Source organism: Halichoeres trimaculatus, unplaced genomic scaffold (genome assembly GCF_033239565.1).
Source record: "Halichoeres trimaculatus isolate MK-OKI-2021-1 unplaced genomic scaffold, fHalTri1.1 fHalTri1_scaffold_23, whole genome shotgun sequence".
Lineage (NCBI taxonomy): Eukaryota > Metazoa > Chordata > Actinopteri > Labriformes > Labridae > Halichoeres > Halichoeres trimaculatus.
The window spans coordinates 8,170,636-8,194,773 of record NW_027437201.1 but is presented as its reverse complement, the minus strand read 5'-3'; the positions used below and the strand labels follow the sequence as shown (position 1 = coordinate 8,194,773).

Genomic DNA, 24,138 nt, shown 5'->3' with positions numbered 1-24,138 from the left:
CCTCGGGCTACGTTTTGTGGAGTTACGGCCAGTTTAATTAGAGGCTAAATACAGGTCTAATTTCCAATGAAAACATGCCCGTTGAAAATCGCGATTTTCTGAAAATCGCACCCCGAACCCGATTCTGAGATAACCCACTGGGGACGCTCCTAGTGACCTGACGGACGCACCCTAGAAGTTTCAGAGCCCTCGGGCTACGTTTTGTGGAGTTACGGCCAGTTTAATGAGAGGCTAAATACAGGCCTAATTTCCTATGAAAAAATGCCCGCGGAAAATCGCGATTTTCCGAAAATCGGACCCCGAACCCGATTCTGAGATAACCCGCTGGGGACGCTCCTAGTGACCTGACGGACGCACCCTAGAAGTTTCAGAGCCCTCGGGCTACGTTTTGTGGAGTTACGGCCAGTTTAATTAGAGGCTAAATACAGGTCTAATTTCCAATGAAAACATGCCCGTTGAAAATCGCGATTTTCCGAAAATCGCACCCCGAACCCGATTCTGAGATAACCCACTGGGGACGCTCCTAGTGACCTGACGGACGCACCCTACAAGTTTCAGAGCCCTCGGGCTACGTTTTGTGGAGTTCCGGCCAGTTGAATGAGAGGCTAAATACAGGCCTAAATTTTTACCAGAAAGAGCCTGTAAAAAATGCATTTACCCACTTTGACCCAAAAACCCTGAACGAGAAAACCCATTGGAGATGGTCCTAGGGACCTGACGGACACATCCTAGAAGTTTGGGAGCCTTCAGGCTATGTTTTCTGGACTTATGGCCCATTTGGTGAAAGACTTTAACAGGCCTAATTTCCCCCGAAAAACAGTCCGCAAAAATATGTTTTTCCAGAAGTTGGACCCGAAATCTGGTTCCTGGTATTGACGCACCCTAGAAATTTTGGAGCCCTCGAGCTTTGTTGAACTGAACCACTGTAGGAAAATAAAATAAAGGAAGTGAAGCATCAATGAAAACTTAGGCTTGATAATCAGCTTGAGACTGGGAAATTTTTAACTTTTTTATTGTGATAATGTCCGACATTTCCACCAAATCTAGTCCATATAAAAATTCAAGTAAATAGACCCTTGTTCACTTGACAGCCACATAATAACAGAAATAGTGGATTTTTAAGGGTATACGGCACATTTTATGGAAACAGAGTGCTGAAGATGAAGCACGGCCTGAAAACAAACGCATCACAGATAAAGTGAACACAAGAGAAACTCTTCAATGAAGTCAGAGTTTTGCCCACATTAATGACATCACTAAATTACAGGCATTATAAGATACAGAAAGATAACCAAGTATTCATTCTACACTAAAATATTGTAGACAATTACAAATATTTCACTATGAACATTTCTAAATAAGTTTGAGTAAAGTATGGGCAGCAGAGCGTTAACATCTCAAATTAAAATAAATAAAAAAGGATATTTTGAACTACTTACAAGAAATGATACAAACAACAGAACATGAAAGTTGCCAACCAGGGCTTCACATTTAAATAAATAACATCCACACACATTTTGTCTCAGGTTTGAACACGTTAAGAAATGTTACATTCAGAAATGAGGTCTACAGGTTAAAGAGACAGGAAACACAGCTCTGACCGTAGGATGTAACCGAAGAGAGAATTCAAGATTTACAAACAGAAAATGTCCCTTTCTGCCTTACACAGTTTCATCTGCAGGGTAGGTGTAGTTAAATTATTTTTCTTAACACCAGATATAAAGTTTCATTTTAATTCTCTTCATGTGTCAGCTGTAAAGTCACTTCTTTTACAGAGGCTGAGTTTACAATTAGCTGTGTTGTCCAGCTGCATCGCTGCTGATCTAAGACTAAAAGCCGTCAGTAAAATGAGAGAAGTGAATTTTCTATTGCACTAAAATACAAACATCAACACTAAGCAGGGAGAAAAATAAGGTTTACTAAAAACTGAAAGGACAAAATCTCACTTTTTTTTTTGGAGTGTAGCATTATTCGTCGTAGACTGATAAGAATTTTCAACAGCATCTTTGTCAACACTTGAATTGTAGCCTGAAGTGTTCACATTTGGCTTCTTTGATGAAGCATCTGAGTTATAAATTCACAACACAAAATGCTGTGTGGAAAAAAATAAGTTTGGAGAAACTGTCTTTGCATTTTTTTTGTGACTTAAGGTCATGATTTCAGATTCAGCAAACAGAAAATGTGTAAATGGAACATTCATGTCTTAATAAATGAAATGCATAATAAAACTGAATTATTTTCAAAGCATCGTCCCACAAAGAGATGGAAATGTTTCAAATCAAACAAACCAAAACAGGGGGAAATGGCCCCCAAAAAATCATGTTTCAGGACAATTAAAAAAGCAGCATTAAGAAATAAAGAAAGCTCTGCTATTATTGACAGTCAGTCAATACTAGTAATAAATATACTGCGTTCAAAATTAACACAAATCATCAGCTCAGATATTTCTGTGAGAGAAATTTTAAACTTGAGGTTTGAAAAAACAAAAATCGTGCCCAATCAAGAAACAGACCCTGTGCCTCTTTTCAAAACTCAATTCATAAACGGTCTGAAATTCAAGGTAATAACACAGTAATAACTATGTTATAACAACCAAATATTTATGTGGTAATAAAACAAAAACAAAGAAAGTCAGCAAAGGGGATAGAAAAAAGTGCAAAATGCAGTGTAAAGAAGACTCAGTTGTGTTTTCCCAAAAAGGATTTTAGAGCTGCAAAGACTCAGCACTGTGAGAATCAAAGATTCAACCAAAAAGATTTATTACACTCTGTTCTTTGATTCCCCTGCAGTCCTCCATGAAGGTGACAAAAAAATATGTAGGTTGACTGAATTTATATGATTTCATCTGAACATCTGTCAAAATAAGATTAGTTTTAGTATTATTCTTTCCATAATGAGGGAGCTAACATCCTTTGTAATACAAGCAGCCTATGGTCCTCAGGGAAAGCGCTACAGACATCAAGAACACAAGGGAAATGCTGCGATATTATTGTGAAATAATGGCATTCATGCACTTTCACTCTTTGAATCTTTTGAGGAGAGAAAGTCGTGTAGTAAACCAGAACATTGTTTCCTCACTCCCCTAAAACTTACAGTACTGTGAAAAACTGGAAACAGCAAAAAGAAAAGAACCAAACAAGCCAGCTTGTCAGCCTCCTTCACAATGCCCTCAGCCTAATGAGCCCCTCCCTGAGACAGAGAGAAGACTGTTTCTCCCCACATTCCTCTTTATCTACCCTTCCTTGTCTGCGAGCAGATCTCCCTCGATGTTTTGTTTTGTTTTTTTGTTAGCTGTCTCATTGAATCTGTGTCTCAGAGACAGGGTGTTGACATTTATGCAGATTTGCGATAAACTCTATCAGAGTTTGGTTTTGCTGCGCTGCTTCTCTGCAGCCTTATTACTTCTTTCTAAGTGCATTTAGTGAAAGATGGAAAGATACTGGCACACCTTCAGGAAAAACTCAGGGCGGTGTCCTTTTTTCGAACTAATCTCTCTTCTCTACTGATAAAAAGACTGATTTGTGTCCCTGACCACAAACCTGAAGACTACAACACACCACAGCAGCTGCCTCTGGTCCTATAAACTACAACCAATACACCAAGGTTCCACAGCTACTCGCCCACTGTGACAATCACTGCTCTAAGGCAACGTCCAGTGGGACTTACAATCAAGAAATCTATTTAAACCACCGACATTCAACCGAGCGAAGGGGCTGACCTCAGCCACCAGGATCAGACCCCTCAGGAGTGTATCCTCCAGCTCCATCACGTGCCACAGACACCTCCAAGTTTCAGAAGAAGTCAACCAAGTCTTTCTTCTCTGGGTTTCATTTGTGGATCTTCCAGTTCCTTAGGAGGTGGAGCTTCCAGGCGTGAGGGGTCAGAGAGGAGGTGGGCAAGCTGGCAGTTTGATTTTGGCCCCTGAATAAAGAGGATGAAGAGGAGGAGGATGCCTGAAGCAGCCTTCCCGACCCAACTCTGCCCTCTGCTACCCAGGCCTTTAGACCTGCAGCAGCAGCCAGATACCCTGCAGAGAAAGGAGGGCAACTTTCAGATGAAGAAGAAACATGTTGCTCAACATGCAGATGATATCAAGTGATGTAAGGTTTCAACATGTATAACATCCAGTATGTGTTTAAGTATCTGCTGACCCATAACACTCCAGAGACTTTCTTCATAATCCCAAATTTCCACAATTTCCACAGTTTCTAAAATTTAAGTGACAAATTTGCTGAAAACTCCAGATAAAGATTTCTGAGAGTTGCATTATGACAACATTTCATTTAACTGATTATTTTTGAAAACCCCTGAAAGGAAGATTCATTCTGGTGGAAAAAGAAGAAAAACTCTTGAATGTTCCAGAAACTACTATCTATACTACTATCATTTAATGTCTTAAATTGATTCTGAAAACAATGCAGTCAAAAATGTCATCTCTCTTTTCAGGTAAATATTTCCTTCAAAAGAAAAACAACACAGATTTGAATGTGTACATATACTAAACATGTACATATTGATATTATTATGTATCCAATCTCTTCAAAATTTGATGCCTATCTTTATGTTTGGTTTCCCATCTTTTCTATTGAAAAGCAGGAGCATTTTTTTAAAAATTATTTTATTAATTTTTTTAGGGATGCACGATATTATCTGCACAATATCGGTATCGGCTGATAAAAGCTTAAAAACATGTTTATCATATCTGCAGATATGAAAATTTCTGCCGATATGCACAGCCGATAAGGTGTTATTCAGTTAGGATTATTATTATTTTCCATCTGAAAAATAAGCTCCTTAAATAAATTGTAGCACTTCATTTATTTGCCCTGCAGAGCTCTGTGTCTGTCACCAGGTTGTTACAGTAGCTCTAAAATAATCAAATGCAACTTGGTTGTGTTTAAAAATGCATTGTACATTTAAAGTTCATGTGATCTAAAGAGATTATTTTTCTGTATTTCAATACTGAATGTCTTGAGTTTGAAAAAATAATAATTGGTAAAATCAAATGTTTTTTGTCTTGTTTTATGTGTGTTTCTTAAACAAATAAGACCGTCACAATTAGAGTAACATATAAATTTCAGTACAGGATAGACTTAGCTTTCTTTACAGTGAAAAAAACAAACAAACTTGTGATTATCGGTATCGGCAAAAAGAGGTTTCGATATATCAGCATATCGGATATTGGCAAAAATCCAATATCGTGCATCCCTATTTCTTTTTATTTTTCTTTCAAGAAAAATGTATTCAGTCTGCTGTCCGAGTCAACTGTTGATCATATTTTACCTGTTCCTGTATGGAGAAACATACTGAGCGTGCCATATACCAAGCTTTAAAAAAGTTGAATAAAAACTTAAATATATAAAAAAAAATAGAAAAATAATAAATGAAAAAATTACAAAGTTTAAACCAGATGGAAATCTCATAAAATTTCTAATTCTCCAAAAATCTTCAGTTAAATATGACAGTGTCCGAGCATTATTTGCAAGTTACTTCAATTCTATTGACAACAACAAAGGTTTCTTTGAATTTACTTCAGTTCTGTTTAAAGATCTCAAAAATGTTGTTAGTCTATCCAAATCACTTCAAGCTTTTCAGAAGTTCTGCTATGAAAATTGAAAATTTCAATGTTAAATGAAAATAATAATTAAAAAAAATTCAATTGAAAACCTGAGATATCTTTGCAAAGTTTTAACACAATTTCTGTAGTTTTTGAAATTTTTAATGAAATAATTGAATAAAAAAAAACAACAAACAAACGATTATAAAAAAATTTTAGACTTCAGTTGAACTTTCCTTCTAGAATTATTTTGATATTTACTTTTCTATATTTTGTGAAAAAAAAAAAAGTGGGAGATCCATCCTTACTTTTGCACTGTTTCTGAAATGTTTTTCGCAAAAAAACAAAACAAAACAAACCAATGACTATAGACTTCAGTTGAACTTTCTTCCTAGAATTCTTTTGATATTTATTATATGTATTGTGTTAAAAAATTGGGAGATCCATCCTTACTTTTGCACTAATGTCTCTGAATATCCACTTATAATCTTCTTAGTTTTTTTGAAGGTCAATGATTTCAGCCATAGTGGTCTAAGTATCTGCTAAGGAGCCTCTGTTCTTCTCAATGTAGGTACTGATGTATCACAAAAAATGTGTTTATAATTTGTAAATACAAGTTGATGGTTTTTAAAAAAGTCAGTGGGGGTCAGGTGATAGGTCACTACAGTCAATTTGTTATTTAAACCTCAGTTCAGACACAAAATAACCACAAGTTGTGACAGCTGTGAGAACATTAGGGAGTTTCATGCGTGACAAGATTATTATAAAACTCTGAATTCAACTGCATCCTTCATATTTTTAGTTTCACAAAAAGAAAAAAAAAATCTCTGCTCCAAATATCACTCCAACACATCCTTTGCTTGATAAGTAAGTATTGAAAAGTGATGTTAAGCTGTTGTAGATGCATGTGTTTGAAATGACAGACACATCAGAAAGTTTGGTGTTAGCTGTTAGAGACAGCACACAGTACCTCTGTTGCCTTTCCATGCACAGACACCAGGCAGAGTGTGAGCCTCACTCCTGGAGCTCAGTCAGAGCCACACAGCATGCAGCTCTTTCATCCTTACTCTGGGCGGGTCCGTCCACTCCCCCACCGCTGCTGGTCGTCATGCTGCGGCTGCGGCTCGTCAGCTTCTTTAGCTCACTGGCAAAGGACATAACTTTCCTTTTGTCTTCCCGCAACACCTGGGAGCAGAAAAAAGATTCACTTTAACCAAATACTGGACAGTTTGACTGAAACTAATACATCTTTAATGTGTCCCCCTTCTTATGTTGTTTAGTGTTACACAGCTTGTTGTATCAATCTTGCTTTCTCAAATATTTTAAAAGAAAGAAGAGCAATTAAAACTTTTTGTAAACTTTATTCAACAATTAAGATATTTAAAAACTGATTCATATACAGACATCAGCACATAAGACTTCAAATTTAAAAAGGGTTAATAAATAAATAAATAACACATTGTGATAAACAAACACTAAAAATGTTGCACAAAAAACAGAAGCAAATGTTAAAGGCACAGTTCATCATGCAGAAGTTAAAATCATGAAAACAGAGATGAGTGAAGAAAATACACATTCATAAACTTGCATGCGTAATGTTGAACTTTTTTAGTTCAGAAGTTAGTGAAAGCAGCTTAAAATCAACATCTTACACAATCATAACTACAAAAACACACCATCATGCACAGCTTTTTTATTAGACGTAAAAAAAAAAGAGGCGTAGCATAGAAATATAAAAGCTTCTAGCACTGGAAATCAATCACGGCGAGTTGTGCTACCTGCTCTTTGAGCTTTAGAATGAATTTCCCCGCGCCCCGCCAGCGGCTCTGAGCTTGGTAGACGCACTCATAATCGAGCAGCACGCGCTGCATGGGCTTGGCAGCGGAGGATTTCTTAGTGCCAGCATCCTTCGTCACTTCTTCCATCAAGGCGTAGTCACATGGGTTGGGATTGGACAGGATACTGCAGGAGTACTTGGCCTTTGACAAAGTCTGGGCAGAGACAGAGAGCACGGAAGAATCAAATACTGCAAATTTAAGAAAAAGTAAAGATAAGGATATGCAGGAGCATGTTTGGATGACCCTCACCTGCTGTATGATGTCCTGAGCTGTGCTGTAGCGTGGAGCCTTGATCACAGTGTGAGGCTGTTCAGGTGAAACTTCATGGACCTGAACTAAGAACATATCATCCTCTGCTGCTCCTCCTGCTCCTTCTCTGCCTCCAACAGTCACCTCCTCTTCCCCCTCCAGCACTGTGGTCTTCTCGTTTAGGCTCTGCAGGAACTGAACAAAGAGTGTCAAAATATGCAAAAGAGCTCAAGAAGAAATTAAAGTTACAGCCACAAGGGGGAGCCACAGCCTGCGTCATACACAAAATTGTCCAGTGTTGGACTTCACTTTAAGAAAGGGTCTGAAGGTGATATTCATACCTCCTCTCTGGTTTTGAGGCAGATCCTCCCCACATATCCCTCCTCTGTGTTCCAGCTCGAGACCAGCCTCACCACCTCCTCCTCAGGCGCCAGAGGACGATGCTGGGCACTGCGCTTGACCTCGCTGCGCTCCTTCAAAAGAGGAATCCTCTCCTCGCACAGGGAGTACTCTGAGGGGTTTCCTTCTAAGATCTGTGAGGCGGTGAGAGGAGAAATCATGTTAGATAAAAAGATAAACAGAAACCTCAGTGCATGTTGGACAGTGTGGAGCTACAAACCATGTCCAGCAGCTGTTTGGCCGTCGTCTGTTCTGTGACACTGAACACAGTGAAGGGCTCAGGACCCGGCGCTCCGTACACTGTCACCTTCTGCTGCAATGACGCACGCTTCTCCTCTGAGCTGAACAACTGAGAAAGAGCAGGAGGAGAAATCATTTTAAGTATTCTTCCAACTCTACAAAACATGTATTAAATAGTGGGAGAAAAGTATCACATTTGTTTACTTCAAAGAGGGGCTTTAATGCTTTCTCCTGTTTTTTACCATGGAATGTAACAATGCTAGATGTCCATATCAAAATGTGCCAATTTTCAAACTGCTACTTATTCATATGTTGCAAAAATCCCAGAATCTGTCCATAAACTGCTCAAAATGGTCTGTTGTTCAAAAAAAAAAAAAAAAAGCAAGCATGAAATGATAGGGGGAACATCACAAGACTTGCTAAAATGATGAGGTCATTCCAAAAGGATCTCACAACTGGTTCATGACCTCCCACACCAAAGTTTGGTCAAACCCCCTTCTCTCTGGCCAATCAGAGAGAAGGGGGTTTATGGAGCAGGAAGCCTTAAAGAGACAGCAGCTTAAAGGAAGTGGAGGATAAAATAAATGTTTTTAAATACCAGAGTGAGAAAAATAGGGATTTTTTTGGATCAGTAAATCATGCAAAAAGCCTTTTAAATAAAGCACAATACCCCTTCTTTAATAAAGGCATAGAGGTATATGCATGTTGCAATGTAGTGCTGGTAGTTGCTAAAGGCTGTGCTCACTCAAACTTTAATATATACTAGTAGGTAGTCTAATGTTATCAATTTATGAAAAATCTTCATTTATTATAAAATGATTTTTAGAGCATTATTAGTTTTTTTAAAAAAAAAACAAAACATGCTAATTTAAAAAATGTTCAGAAAGCAGACAGTTTCAATACGTGTGATACTTTCAAGCTAACTGAGTTTTCAAACTATTTTTTATAGTTTATTGCCAAAGGCATTTCAAATTTTCCGTAAATTTCTCAACCAGTAAATGACCACATTTATCAAATTTCCTCCAGTAATTAAATAAGTAATTCTGACTTTGATTCTGACCACATTTGTTATGAAATTTCATCTAGAAAAATGTTCCTCTAATTCTTTCTTGTGTAACACTGTTGTTCAGTATAATCGTTGCACCTCAGCAGTTTACAGCAGGATTGTTGTTTTTTAATGTCTCATTTCAGTATCCTATCCTTAGATTTGGGAGGTTGACACGTCTTACCATTGATGAGGGAGTAGCGCCTCCTGTAGGACTTTCCTCTGTCCTGCGGCTGAAGATAAACAGGCTTGAAACCTCCAGTGGTTCATTATGTTGTGTTCTCAATTGGACGTGTCTATAACCTGAAACAGCACAGAAGAAATATATTTTACTGTAAATTCACTGATGAAATACATTTCAGTGGGTACGTCTGGAGCTCATACCCTGCTTCAGAGCCTTCAGAGGCAGAGTCCTCTGAGCCGTAATCTGAGAACTGTTGTTCTCCACGACAGCAAAGCGCAGGAAGCACATGTCCTCGCAGTGCACGCTGAACGTAAAGTGCTCGCTCCACATGGGGTTGAGGGTGTTACGGTGGATGGGCTTGGTGCGGAAGTGGCAGCTGTCAATAGGCATGCCTAGAACGTCCACCTCCAGGCAGGGGCTGCCAGCACTGTTTCCAGGACAAACGTTCTGCCCCGAGACAACCTGGGAGAAAAACGCTCATGGTTAAGATTGTTTTTACAAGGTTCTCTGTCAGAAGATAAAACCTTTTGTTATTTAAAGCATTAAAAGGGCCAAATATCAGTGAGTTAGGTCACTCTGACCAGCCAGCAGACTCAGTTTCACCCTCTCCCAGTCTCTGTCTCTACATACACTCACACAGGTTTTATAAGTGTGAGATCATCCATCTGTTCAAACTGATGGCTTTAACAGACCTGTGCTCATGTTGCGTGCAGAGCTTTGGAGTGGAAAGTCTGAATCTTGCAGATGATTATAAATGTTAAAAGATAAAGACAAAAATATTAGCAATCATGGAATTTTTGTAGAGTTCCTTTGTAAACCAGAACGTTAGTGACTCACAGGTCTTCATGGCATACCTGCCAAAACCCCCAAAGCTCTTCATGTCAACAGGGTTTAGACTTACAATGTGGGACTTCTACGGGAAATTAGAAAAACTCTTGTCTGTCTTCACTAGTTTCATTTCTTGTGCAATAAAATATCTGCTTCCCAAACAGCACACTGAAAATAGTTAATGAAGATCAGAACACACCTTTGTTACCAGCATTAATTCTCACACACAGACAGTACGATGAAGTCAGCGCGGACAGAGGGATGATTTATGTCAAAACTGGATGCGCAGTAAAGCAGAGCTTTTATGGGGTTCTGTTATCATTCAGTGCTGTTAAAATTTAACAGGGTGGCCTGTACGACTGTCAAATAATGGCTGCAAATACTGTAAAATAAAATCAATCAAACTGTCCAAACACAACTTGCAGTTAATTGAAGCACTTTTAAAAAAATTGTTAATGTTTCAGCTTATATCTGTGTAGGTCTGTGAAACAGGACAGACTACAGGCCAAAGAAGTAACTTCCTTTTCGCTTTTTTTAATCTATAGTTAGACAGTTAGCACCTTCTAAGGCAGAAAATACTCTCAGCTTCCAGGAATCTATAATTTAGACTAGACTAAAGGTGTGAATCTAGAGATGTTAGAATAAAACGCAGAAAAATCCTGATGGATCCTCCTCCTTTCATATTTGTCATCCATACTCACGGTAAGAGAGTAGACTGCAGGGCTCATTTTCTCCATGTCTCTTTCCATGGGACAAAACTGCTGATAGAGCGGACAGCTGCGGTCCCAAAGCACAGGCGGCTTCAGGACGTAGCCACAGCCGCCGTTGGCCTCAAACAGAGCGGTGTTCAGCTGCATGGGCAGGTCTGTGGAGGGATGTCAGAAATCATTAAATAATAAATAAAAAGATAAACACAAACTTTTTAAACCATGACTTTGCTGTTGTAGTTTTCTTCACGTTCTCCTCACCGTCAGTCTGGTAGTTGAGCGCCACCAGCTGGATCCCGTGCAGCCAGAAGAGCAGAGGGTTAGGGTTAGTGGAGTCGATCCTGGTGGCTGCTGGGTAAGTCCTCAGCAGCTGGCACACCGTGTGCTGGATCAGCTTCTGCGAGTAACGACGGCACAGGCGCTTGGCCGCGTTCTCGTTGACGGAGGAGATGTGGTAGCACTTGGGCGTGCGGATGATGGCGCTGAGAGAGGTGGGGGGGTTCAGGATGGGAGACGTCTGCTGCTCCTCCCAGCTTAGCCGCTCAGCGCCACCTAGAGGAGGGACGGAGGGAGAAAGACATTTGAAAGGCTACAAAATCTATTTATTGGTCAGCGTTTGACCTTTGTGGGCATAAAGACTTTGTTTATTCCTGATAAACAGAGAAAAGAATTTCAATGTAATGTTTTTTGAAGTTTGAGTTGAGGGGTTTGGTTTCAGGCTGTGTTTGTGTGACTTTTTAATGTTGATGCCTTTGAATTCTAATTTCATGTTTTCAAACTTGAGGGTAAGATTGGATCAGAAACTATAATGTTTTCTAAAACAAAAAGAACTCTGCCAATCTTCAGTTTATGAATTTCAATTTACTTAAATCCTCTGTTTCAGTTAGATTCTGCACCTCTTCATTTCTGAATCTACTCCAAAATATCAAATTATTTCAATTCAGTATTTTACTTTTAATGACATCCTAAAAATTAATTTCAACAATTTACAACAGATGTGGGAAAAAAAAAGACAAAAAAAAACATCGGTTACCTTTCCCAGGGGTGCGGCTCTGGGTCACCACCTCCCCAGTTGTGCTACAGCGAGCCGGAGCGGTGCCAAATATGGACTTCCTGCTCTTTCCACGGTCCTTCCCTCTGCCAGAGCCGGCCGGAGACAGTGTGGACAGGCCTGTGTTCCCATGCACATACACACACACACACAGGAGGCAGACGAAGAAAAGTGGTCAATAATGTGACGCAGACAGACTGGAGACATCGTGCTCATTACATCAGCTTCCCTCCCAATTTGTTTCTCAAAATCCAGAACTCATTTTCTCTAAATGTGGTCGCTTTCTGTCATAATGAGGAAGTTGGTCTTTACCCAGCCAGACACCGATCAGGACGCACTTGTTGATGTCAGATTAATGTCCCCTTTTTAAAATATATCTGATATTATAAAATGTGCCATTCATTTTCTGAATGAGGATTTTTTTAAGGAATATTTGTCCTAGTTTAGTTGATCTCCATCTGCTTTGTACGGCTGGCAGCAGTGACCAGCCTGCTGTCCCTGGAAACAGTAAACAAATAAAAATAACTGAGGAAACACAGACAGCTTATAAGAGTAAATGTTGCAAAAGACAGAGAGAAGAAAACTCCAGAGGCAAGATAAGAGGTAGATATTTGAGGGACTAAAATAGAAACATTTGAGATGAATGCAGTAAAAGAAAAAAGAGAACCCAGTGAAGATGTATTATGAGAACTTTTATGGAGGCACAAAAAGGAAAAAAGTGGGGCGGCTTGGGGACTAATCATATCTTTCCCATGGGGAACAAAAAGAATCTTCATCTTAGTGGGTGTCCTGTGTGGGAGAGGAACGGAGTGTAACAGTGAGGTATTAAATGTCCATCAATGAAAAAAAAGAAGAGAGAGGTCTGACCTCGGGAGTGGATTAGAGTGAATAGAGGTTTAAGATATTTTTACAGAGAAAGAATCTGAATGAAGGACTCAGGGAAGAACGCACTGCGAACCCTCACCAGGGAATTTGACAGCCTGACAGTAGATGATGAGGTCGGACAGCTCCTGGGCAATCTGTCGACTCTCCTTCTTGTTCTGGGGAAGATAAAACTCCTCACCCAGCTCCATGTCAAACACCTAGCATGCACGAAGACAGTGAAGGTAGAGAAAAGGGTTATTACTCGGTGAGATGGAAACTTGTAGCATATGCAGCACTTTAGTTGCTCTTTCCTACATAAAGAGCAAGCGTTAAATTCTAGTCTATACAATGTGCGTCTCATAACTATTTCCTACCTTTCCTTTGCTTTGCGTGGCGCTATCCGACTTCTTCATCCTCTTGGGTATTTCATCAGCAGGTTGCTCTTCTTTGTCTGCTGGACTCTTCCCCTCTGGCTTGTCTTCCAGGATGTTGTCTGCATAGAAAAACAAAAACAGTGAGTATCATCAGTGATAAATAAACTACTTCATTTAGATTCATAGACAAAATGCAAAAAAAACCCATTGATGTATTGGTGAGAGGAAACAGGAGAGAGGCTGCAGCTGCAGTGTGACCTTTGCTGTGACAGGTTGACATTCCTACAAGTTAAGCAACTCCCTTCAAAACACACCTCTCTTTAAGACGACATCTGATCTACACAACATGTTTGAGTATGTAAACATCCCTCACATTAGCTCTAATCTATCAGCTTTGTGAGGCAGTAAAAATAAACTTTCAGCAAAATTCAGAGCACATGTTTATTTATTTTTTGTTGGGGTATAAATACTTGTTAGACTTAGTGTAAGGTACAGTTGCCCAATGAGTCCAGAAAAATGTCTTCTTTAGACAAAAACACTTGTGTAGATTTCACTTTTTGCAGTGATGACTAGATATACAATGTTTTTACTTCCTAAAACTCTATATGTAAAAGCAGTAAACTTAGCATCTGGCATCTTTTTGTAATATAAAATTTTTTATGAAAGAAGGTTTTTCGTTGCCTGACAAAGTTGGAGCGTAACATCAATCCAGCAGCTAAAGCAGTTAAAGTACTCAAAGCATATTTGCCACAAAGGTACTTGACAAATATCAAAATGTATTCTATGGACTAATTTACAGTTGACATCATCAAAAATATGCACGCACATTTTGGCAAGCTGCCTTTAGCCCCATTCATTCAGACGAGTTATTGTTCTTTAAACAAGAAGTTAAAACTGTAAGCAGCATAAAAACGTTGTTCTGTGGTCAGTTGTCAAAAACAATACTATACCATGGAGTCCACTTTTACTGAGTTCTGACTGTTACAGAGCTGCAGGTGTTTTCAAGCAAAGAGTACTATACTTAGTGGTGACTTTTAGTCGAACATGTCAGTCACTGTCAGCGGACAGTCACCACTTAACAGGGTCACACTTTACACTGAAACACCAGCAACATCTGCGGCTGTGTTATAAAATGTGTCTTCTTTATTAACTAATTATAACCTCTGTGAACAGATTTGACCTCAGATTAGGGGTGCAACAATCACAATTTTCTGGCCAATCACTGATCTTTAAAAAGCCTGACCTGTCGATAACGATTTGGGATGATACTGATTTTCATATTTTAATTTTTATAACTGACAGCATATACCTTCAAGGGTCCAATCTTATCTTATTGAAAATCACTGAACAATACGTAAAACAAAAAAATCTCTGTTTTAACTTAACCAATAAAGTGTCCTGAGTTTTAGGTCTCGGAGCAAAAAGCAACAATGGCTGGCTGTCAGACCTTCCTGGAGGAATATAAGATCAGTTCCATATGTGAGGATGGGCCGACCACCGATCCCCGCAAATTAAGGAAATCGGCACCAACTTGTGGGCCACCCGATCGATCAGTGCATGTCTACCTCAAATAAATAATTTCAACTGTGGTTGGAGAGTTAATAAGTGAGTCTGTAAATCATGATTAACAAAAACAGATTTTGTGTTCAAAGTAAAACAACGCTCTTTTATCAAACAATTAACCTGTCGTTCACCATCCATCAAATTGATGTTATTTTATGTAAACTGGCCTATTGGCCACTAAACTATCACATATCAATAACATAACGTGCATGTTAACAACATACAGTTAACAGCAATCCTCCATATAGAAAAAAAAAGAAAAAAATCAAGAAAGAAAGAACTTTTCTATATATTTCACAGTCCTTGCACATCCGCTGAGTAAACCTCTAGGCAGAAGCTCACAAACCCCCCTCATTTAAACTCAGTTTCTATTTACTGTAAACGGGAGTAGAAGTAGGGAGATCTGTCTGTACTCCTACGCACGTTCATCCCTGCCAAAAATATTTGACTAAACATATCAGCTTAAAAATGTAGAAGCTCTAATCACAGCAGAATTGTTTGGCTACCGACTCCCGGAATCACTCCCTTTGAAACAGCTTTGACCCCAAGTGTCAGGAGTTAGTCATCAGGAGTCTGAGCTGCAGCAGGCTGGGACGTAAAGATGCGCCGTTTAACTGGGACATGATGGCGCTGCTTTGTTTGTGATTTGTTTGTGTGAACTGGGGCAGTGCATGGATGCAGTTAAACCATGGATGATTTTTTCCCTTCTTAAAAGGATGCCACTACCATGAGGTGTAGATCATGGGAATAGTTTTTGAAACTTCTGCGAGCGGCAACTTCACTGACAGGGACTATTAGAGGGCAAGGGGATTCAGGGAGAGCAGATCTGGGTCTGGGACCGGGGAAGGGTAGTTTCCCCTGGTCTGTTGTTTAGTGCCGGGGCAGCGTGGGGCCTGAGAAACCAGATGGCTTTGTTTTGTTTCCCTGATGAGCCTGCCCAGCCACTGGCTAGGTCACAGTATACAAATACGGTATGGAGGGAGGAGGGAGGGGAGGTGATGTGTCTGTGGTAGGAAGAGGAATCATGAAGACAGCTGAGAATCAGAACACCAACAGAAACGATGGAGTGATTTTTTTTTCTCTTGTCACGATTTGTAAGGTAGCTGGACAGACCTGAGCAAAGATTGTTGAGCAGGAAATCTGAGAACAGCATCAAACAAGCCGGCGAATCACAAGCAAGACACAAGCTCACTTAAAAATCTGATGTAACTCCTACAAAGCGTTCATGCTGATGGGATTCTTATGGAATGACAGTAGATGATGAATACATGGTGTGAATATTGATGATGTCATGTATCGTTGCATACAGAACTTACTGAAGCAAGCTGTATTTTCTCTGTATTTATTGTGAGATCCTTAAAATAAATAAAATAGCAATGAAACAAGCACTCATGGTTTCATAAACTATAAAATTTTATGATTAATAAGTGATAATTGTGAGTATTTCACCCCAAGTTCAAGTTATCTTGCAAATTGTGTTTAAGAAAACACTTATTTTAGCCTCTGTCTGAAACAGTTGTTTAAAGCTACTGTCTCTTTAAGGCACCTTTTACACGACAAAGTTTCATCTGAAAACGCTAAAACGCGGTGAAAACTCAGTGAAAGAAATCTCTGTTTACACGGAAACAACACAGGACTGAAAGTGCTGAAGTCGGCGCTATAACTGTCTTGTCCAGAAGACGCTTTTGGTAGATCTCCACCGAAGGAGAGTTGAGCTGATTATCTGGTGTATTAAATACTAAATGCAAAAGTGGAGTGACAGATGCACATTTTGTTGAAAGACAGTCAGCAGATACAGCAGATTAAGCAGCACAAGCACAACATGGTAGTTCCCGACAATCCTAACAACGGCACTGTTGTTCTGTTGAATGCACTTGCGGGAAGTGGAACGTGACCTCAGCATTTCCACTGAAAACGCCAGCTTAATGTTTACGCGGCAACAGTGTCATGAAAAGTCCCACTCTGTAGGCTGTTTTCAAAAGTTTGCGTTTTGGGTCGGCTGAAACATTGTTTCTGTGTAAACGCGAGGCTGAAACATAACAAAACTTTTGTGTTTCACCCTAAACCTGTTGTCGTGTAAACGACCCCTTAAGGCTCCCTGCTCCAAAAACCCCCTTCACTCTGATTGGTTAGCTGTATGTAGGCCTGTCAGGGGCAGAGTAATGGGAAAACCTTGGTGTCTTCATGTGATGACCTCATCATTTCAGCAGGTCTCCTTAAGATCTTGGGCAATTTTTAGAACAGTGATTCCAGGGATTTTCACATCTTATGACTAGTTGCAAATATATTGGAAATCTGCATCAGCATTTACTTTATATCCATGTTTAAATACAGGGAAGCTTAAATCCCCCTCTCCAGGTTGGGGAGGAAGGCAGTTATTGGGCTTTTGGCTGTGTATGCTTGTCTTTCAGGGGCTACACCTTTAGTGTTGTTGTTACTCCCATTATACCATAACAGTCTTTAGGGAACGCAACAAGCAACATGAAAAGCTTTAATAATGTTAACTATTGTTTGTTTTTAATCCTCTACCTCAATTTGGGGTCTTTTATCAGAAGTCTTAGGGTTTAGTTTTCAGTAATAACCAAAGCTTTGGGACTGAAACGGTTAAGTCTTAACCTCAAACAGCAGATTACATCCTAATATTTCGCAGAAAGCTTGCAGCTTTTTGTAATGTGCAGGCACATACAGGAGTGAGTCTACAGCAACAATGCAGATCACTTGTGCACGTCTACACACCAGTGTTTCCTCTCTGTTTATTCTGCTGCGGTAGAGGCTTAATTGTGACATTTGTTACTGTATCAAACAATATAAGATTAAACTAAAGATACTTTCAAGTTTTGTTCGCAGAGGCACTAAATACCACAGCAAAACAAAAGCAGATGGAAACACTGGCACATGGAGAGAGCCAGGCATTTACCTTCAAGGCCATACGAGGCAGTAGAGGCTGTGAGGACATCAGCTGATAGAAAAAGGAAGGAAGGAAAAACAGGAAAGAGGAAGTGAGAATAAAGAGTAAACATAAAGAAAGACTTAAGTGTTAAAAAACAGACAGAAAGAATAAAGTCAGGAAAGAAAGATCTGGTTCAAAAGTATTTGTTTTTATGGAAATATTGTGGATCCTTCAACTTCAGCGTCAGTTTTTCTGCATTTGAGGTTCTTAAAATTAAATTGATTTCAGTTTTCTTTACCATCTGAAAGTGACTCGTAGTCATAGTCATACTCGTCCTCTTCCTCCTCTTCTTCCTCATTGGTGGTGTTGCTTGGTGAGCTAACGCCTGGTGACCCATTACTGGCCTGGGCCTGCATGTGGGCCAGCTGATGAGCCTAAGGAAAAAAAAAAACAGTACATCCATGTGTTGAATAAATGTGCAAGGGAAAAAAATGCTGATGTGGAATTTCTTTTCTGTCTCTCATCGGCCGTGAATCTGTCATGTTTATGCAGAAGCACTTTCTTCCTGTGTCATAAACTGTGTGAAATTGTGTTTACATTTCAGCACATTAGCATCTTTTATTTATGGGTGAAAGCAAAGTGTTGAATACTGCATGAGTTGATGCTACCTAAGAAGCAATTTAAAGGACTGCTAATGAGGAAATATAAATTATGGATTGTTGGAAATGTGTGAACAAAGTGCCTGTCTTTTTTCTTAACCTTCTGTTTGAGGATGTCGACAGGCGCCTGGTGAGCTTTCAGCTTCTTGTTCTTGAGGAGGATTCTCCCCCGCAGCTGCAGCGGCGACGGCAGGTGAGGGTCGTCACTGAAGTCGCTTTCAAAGAGGAAGCGCGTCACCAGACGTTCACCGCACACCGTCTGATGGACCAAAAGAAACACATGAAAACTCCAAAATGATGCACAGACATCAACAAGACATGTCCGATAATGGGAGCAGAATGTCAAGTGAAAGGGGGAGAGGAGAATCAAAGAGCTTTTATCAACACAAAACAACTTTTCAAATAAACAAGCCTGCAGTGACATAAGCTGGCTGGAGGGATGGAGCCGTTTGAACATGAAAGACTTTTCTTTATCAGGCTGCACAGAAGAAGTCCGTCTCCAGGGAGGAGAGGACGCAAGAAAGTTTTTGTTACATAAAAGCAAGATGATATTCCATGATGCGTCGTCTGGTGTGCCCAGATATTTCGGTCTTTGAGACTATATCCCAAAAAAAGAAGAAGAAAGGGAAAGTTGTAGCCTTAAGATTAGAATAGCAGGCGGGGGGCTGAGAGTTCAAATGCCAACAGCAGAAGATATCTGAGCAGAGAGGAGTAATACTTTTAAGACAGTGAGAAATTTTCCTTTGTTGTATGTGAAAAATATAAGTTATTTTCTGAATCTAAATCAGTGATAGTAGTCTGTCATTTTAATGTGCTGTGAGTAGGATCTGTTTTAATTGGACTGCAGTGCCTCCTTTTGGCCCAGGATGGCATGTACACTGTAGTGACAACGCAAGTTGTAACCAGGGATGGGCACCTTTCACATTTGAAATGATACACTACCGATGCCAGGTGCCTGGCAATCGGTACCGGTGCTCAATGGTACCAATTTTTCTGTACTTTTTTTGTGTTTATGTGGTAAAAATATCGATTTGTTCAATAATAAAATTCAAACATTTTCTAATTTAACATATTTATTTTTTTATATAAAAACTTGCAATGCTGTGTTCATGTCCAGCATGGAAAATCACCTACTCTTCCACCCCCTCAAAGTCACAAGGATGCATTTAGGTACCTAAACATGGTACCTTTTGGTTTTTTGGTACCTGGTACTTTTGACAGAATTCAGTCACTAACTATAAAAGTGCCTAATTTGGTACCCATCCCTAGTTGTAGTAAGGCACGTCTTTGCATTGGAAATGAAGACTGGATCGGAACAATTTTTTTTGTTCAAGACAACTTAGCACAACGCATCAAGTTACGGTATCAGCAGTTATGTAGCGCTGTGGTTTGAAACACAACAAGCAAACGTAAGTTTGTACCACAGGTTAGTAGCCGCACATGTGTAGCGCCACCCACAACCTGATGCTGTAAGACATGTCCGTACTGTGTAACGTTAGCTATGTCCTGCTAGTCATCTACCAATCAGAGATAACATAACCCCACTCTTCATTTTATTGATAGACTCTCAAGTTTGAACAGACCACTGCAGAATAACTGCTGCATGTGGGCTGGAATGAACATTAGCACAAACAGTTTAGCCTCTGTATCACTCTCCTGTTTATCTTTCTTCTGCTCCTCTGTCATTTTTCTGTCTGACAGTTAGGCTCCAGTGTCCACCATCGCAATAAAACTAATTCCAAATATTGTTTTTAGCAGAGAAAGAAACAGATCTCTCTTCTCACTTAAAAACTTTGTCAGCTGGCGTGGTGTTGTCATAGAGACTTTGACCAATTTAACCAATCCAGTCCTGCTTGATCCAATCGAAAAGCAAAGAAGTAGAAGTTTGGATATAACATGTTTTGGCATTGATATTCTTGTTTTAACGTATGGATTATGATCAGGCATGTATCTAGAAGGAAAACTTTTTGAACATCACTTAGAAACTTCCTCACATCCCCTTTAAATCAGCATCCACACTTTTAGGCCTCCTCAAAATACACACCTATAGCATCAGCTACAAATTGATTACATGAAAAGCATAAATCAGGTGTCATACCTTAAAGATTTCAGCCATCTTGCGCTGCTGCGGTAAAGAGCAGTGGTTCTCAATGGACAGGATGACCGGCATGTCCGAATTGACAAAAGCAGAGCGGTTGACAGCTTCCACCACATCCTGGAGGATCATGGGAAAGACTCATATCTCAGGGATGGTACATTCAGTCAAATTACAGTCGATCTATCTTTATTCAAACCCATTAGATTAACAGGAACAGCCCGTAGAGGCCGCATGAATTACGAGGGTAGCATTTGAGGAATCTGATTATATGAGATAATGGAAACTGATGGCTATCTCTGCGGTGACTAAACCACATTTGTTTGGTTTACGGAGCAGATGAAATTCTTGCATGAACTTTTTAAAGTAAAAATTAAACATCATTGAGATAACATGGTTTTAATTGGGGCTGTATAAACAAAGATTGTTTGATTTGATTGAATTATTTTCTGGGGATGTGGCTTTGTTATGAAACCATTCTGTGTCAGTGCATAACGCCATAGTCATACACACTGCTGACCTTGAAGGGAATCTTGGTAGTGAGTGTGTGTCCGTGATAAATCACAGGCATGCCGTCGTCTCCATCCCAGCAGTCAAGCTCCACGCTCCTACATCCTTGCAGCAGCACCTGAAAAGTTAAATTTAATGATCAAACATTGAAATACAGCACAGAAATATTTAATATAAAGGGAGTGGGGTTTGAAATATAATATAGTTACCTGACTGTAAAGCTCTACAGAGGATTCTCCTTTGAGCTGATGACCTGTCAGGTAGGTGTTATGAGAAGACTCGATGTAGTAGTAGGACAGAGGGTACTGCAGCTCCTCTGGGTTCATCTGGGATTCCTCAATGCGGGAGGCAAAGTTGTCCTTATCCATAAGAAACCTGGTAAGAAGTGAGGAATGGATAGATAAAAGTTAAATTGTGCAATCCCTTGTTTCAACAAATAGTTTCAGATATCTAAAACTTTCACTCTACCTGGCGAAACCTTCAAATGACATCCATCCCATTTGTCTCATGGTGGATGAGGGCTCAAATTTCTGCAAAATATAATAAAAACAACACAATCAAAACATTTCCCTCCATTTCTCATTCAACATAAAAAGAAAACTGCGTTCCTTGTTTTGGTTTTGTCTGCACTTCATTTTCTGACCTGTATTATGCTGAGAATTTCATCATAGCTGAGGTGCTCTCTCTGACAGTTGACCAGGAAGTCGTTCAGTTGAGGAATAGCCAAGCCCAGCACACCCAAAGAAGAGTTTTCCACCCCGGTCCCATTGGTCACAATGCTGGCTGCAGCTATTGCATCAGAGATCTGCTTCTGGTTGTCAGACATCTGCTGCCGCGTCCGGATAAACAGGCCAAGATCGGAACCATTGCGGGTTAATAAGTCTAAACAAAAGAGGAAGAAGTAGTGTTTATGTGCATGATTTTGACTGATATCTACTTATGATTATAAATGCTACAGTGTATTTTTACCGAGGTCTGGCTGCAGCCCTGTGTCTTTATCATCTATGCTCAGGTTGGTGTAAAGAGGAGCAGACTCTGGACCTGATCGGCTGCAGTGAACAGCAAAGGTGTCAAACAGCTCCTTTAAGTCCTTCCTGCTTCGGATACTGTGGAGGAAACAAGACGGAGAGGGATTCAGTCACATTTTAGTCTGCGTGGATGTTATCGCATTACATCAAAGGTCAGACTAAAGAAAGAGGTATTTTGAAGTTTTCATTTTACTAGCAGAGAAAGATTGAAAAGCATCACCACTGATAAGAGAAATCATCAGATATTTTTTTTTTTAATTCAAAATGAGACTCACTGGTTAAACTTCAAATCCAATCAATGATCAGTGGTCTGTCTCAGTTTCCTTAAACAAAACCTCTTTGGGACCATCTCAGTCAAAAATAAGGATGTTTAATAGTTGATTAGGTGAAGTATTGCAGCTCAATCTTCCCTGCATGCTGTTAGCCAAGTAAGAGATGAATGGTGAAGGAAACTGGAGAGCAGCCCACGAGATGATGTGCTGCAATCTAAGAAATGTGGGAGCACTGGGACTGGAATGAGAATAATCCATCACTTATCGAGGCAAAACATAGTTCTCTGTTATTCGACAGAGAAAATTATTACAGAAGCTGACTTAAATAGAGACGGGAATCCTTTGGAAATGTGCAAGGAATGAAAGAATTTGTTTTATCAGCACTGTCTCCACTGCTACTGATATGTGAACAATACTTATGTAACAAAGGGGAGTGATGTGGACACAATGAACAGAATGTCTGTAATTAAACCTCACTGACTCAAACCACCAGTGAATACCTGATACTGACTGAAAATGTGTTTGATCAGTGTTTCAGTGTGGCTGGGTGAAATGTTCAAAATTTAATTTTGTCTGAAAAGCTAGAACGAGAGTATATGGGCAGCTGTAGCTGTTAGCAAGAAGGCTAGTGGCTTCTCGCTAGGTCAACTGAAAGAAGCAAATAAGTGATAATGAAACTGTGAATGTGTCTATTCCTTATACAGCTTATGGTTTACTCCACTCTTTTGTTGCTGCTTCAGAATTATGGCAAAAAAAACTTGTGAAAATGAAGGACACATTTTGTTGATACCTAAACGACTTGAAGAGCTCCACAAACTCAATGAAGCTCATCGTACTGTCCGACATCATGAGATTCTGGAAGCTTTTGAAACAGCCTTTACCTCGACCGTGCCACGACCTGCTGTTCCAAGATCTTCAAGAAACAGAGAAGAAGAGAAAAGGAGGATTAGTCTGGGTTTGAGGAGCCACCTCCAGGTTCTGTGACAGAAAACACAACCTACCCTGGCTGTGACTTTGCATTCCCGGAGAGAACCGGAGAGGACTGTGGGCGGGACTGGTTGGTCCCCGCCATGCTTGAGGAAGAGGAGGAGGAAGAAGAAGACGCAAGCAATCCAGAGCTTTTATTGGATGAGAGGGAAAAGGGGCCAGGGAAGCTGTCGTCTATGGAGGCACAGAAGAGGAACAGGAGAATAAATGATGAGGAATTACCCTCTATTTTCTAAATATCTTGACCAGATCTGGAAAAGTGAGTAACCTGGATCATCTTGGTCGATGCTATCAGACTCTGGCCCATTTCGGTACAGTCCCTCCTTGCAGCTCCGTGTTTTTCTAGAAACCATCTCGTCATCTGTTGCATCCCCACTGTCTCCCTGTGTGACATTTTTACACACAAAAAATGGTTAAACGCAGGTCCACACTGAACAGTAGAATTTTACAGAGACATGCTGAAAGCAAAGTGTGTTCCACCTAAAACCATCTTTATCAAAACAATTTTAAATTGCAAAACCTAGGTAGTCCTTTACAACTTAAATCAATTCTTTACTCTGAATTCAGTCTTTGTGAGGCTGTACACTGCATAAAGTGAAATATAAGGAAGTTCTTGTGTCTTATTTTTGGTAAAAAATGTCTTGAATAAGATAAGATTTAACATGAACCATATTCACCTGACATGTCCAGGATAATGTCCCATTTGAAGAATTCAAAAGTTAAAATTGATGCCAGAATTGGGAAGGAAACATGCCTTTTAAATGTCTTGTATTAAGATATTCTTTTTGCTTTTTTTTT

General features: G+C 39.8%; 1 protein-coding gene across 2 annotated transcripts in view; it reads right to left on the bottom strand.

Moving 5' to 3' along the window:
* Nucleotides 1–3,890: 3,890 nt before the first annotated feature.
* The window catches only part of plce1 (phospholipase C, epsilon 1), a 98,644-nt gene continuing 78,396 nt past the window's right edge, over nucleotides 3,891–24,138 (bottom strand). The window contains exons 21-45 of one of the 2 annotated variants that reach the window (XM_074663465.1): nucleotides 23,609–23,723; nucleotides 23,355–23,514; nucleotides 23,144–23,266; nucleotides 22,023–22,159; nucleotides 21,697–21,935; nucleotides 21,522–21,583; nucleotides 21,263–21,428; nucleotides 21,064–21,171; nucleotides 20,547–20,663; nucleotides 18,549–18,707; nucleotides 18,088–18,223; nucleotides 17,817–17,858; nucleotides 13,337–13,455; nucleotides 13,063–13,180; nucleotides 12,081–12,218; nucleotides 11,309–11,599; nucleotides 11,042–11,205; nucleotides 9,713–9,974; nucleotides 9,513–9,631; nucleotides 8,264–8,392; nucleotides 7,986–8,177; nucleotides 7,645–7,839; nucleotides 7,336–7,548; nucleotides 6,528–6,742; nucleotides 3,891–4,027 (exon numbers count right to left, since the gene is read on the bottom strand). In XM_074663465.1, the coding sequence (XP_074519566.1) occupies nucleotides 6,572–6,742; nucleotides 7,336–7,548; nucleotides 7,645–7,839; nucleotides 7,986–8,177; nucleotides 8,264–8,392; nucleotides 9,513–9,631; nucleotides 9,713–9,974; nucleotides 11,042–11,205; nucleotides 11,309–11,599; nucleotides 12,081–12,218; nucleotides 13,063–13,180; nucleotides 13,337–13,455; nucleotides 17,817–17,858; nucleotides 18,088–18,223; nucleotides 18,549–18,707; nucleotides 20,547–20,663; nucleotides 21,064–21,171; nucleotides 21,263–21,428; nucleotides 21,522–21,583; nucleotides 21,697–21,935; nucleotides 22,023–22,159; nucleotides 23,144–23,266; nucleotides 23,355–23,514; nucleotides 23,609–23,723 (3,675 nt within the window). In that variant the 3' untranslated portion in view covers nucleotides 3,891–4,027; nucleotides 6,528–6,571. The remainder of the gene's footprint in view (nucleotides 4,028–6,527; nucleotides 6,743–7,335; nucleotides 7,549–7,644; nucleotides 7,840–7,985; nucleotides 8,178–8,263; nucleotides 8,393–9,512; nucleotides 9,632–9,712; nucleotides 9,975–11,041; nucleotides 11,206–11,308; nucleotides 11,600–12,080; nucleotides 12,219–13,062; nucleotides 13,181–13,336; nucleotides 13,456–17,816; nucleotides 17,859–18,087; nucleotides 18,224–18,548; nucleotides 18,708–20,546; nucleotides 20,664–21,063; nucleotides 21,172–21,262; nucleotides 21,429–21,521; nucleotides 21,584–21,696; nucleotides 21,936–22,022; nucleotides 22,160–23,143; nucleotides 23,267–23,354; nucleotides 23,515–23,608; nucleotides 23,724–24,138) is intronic. The other variant, XM_074663466.1, reaches the window with a different exon arrangement.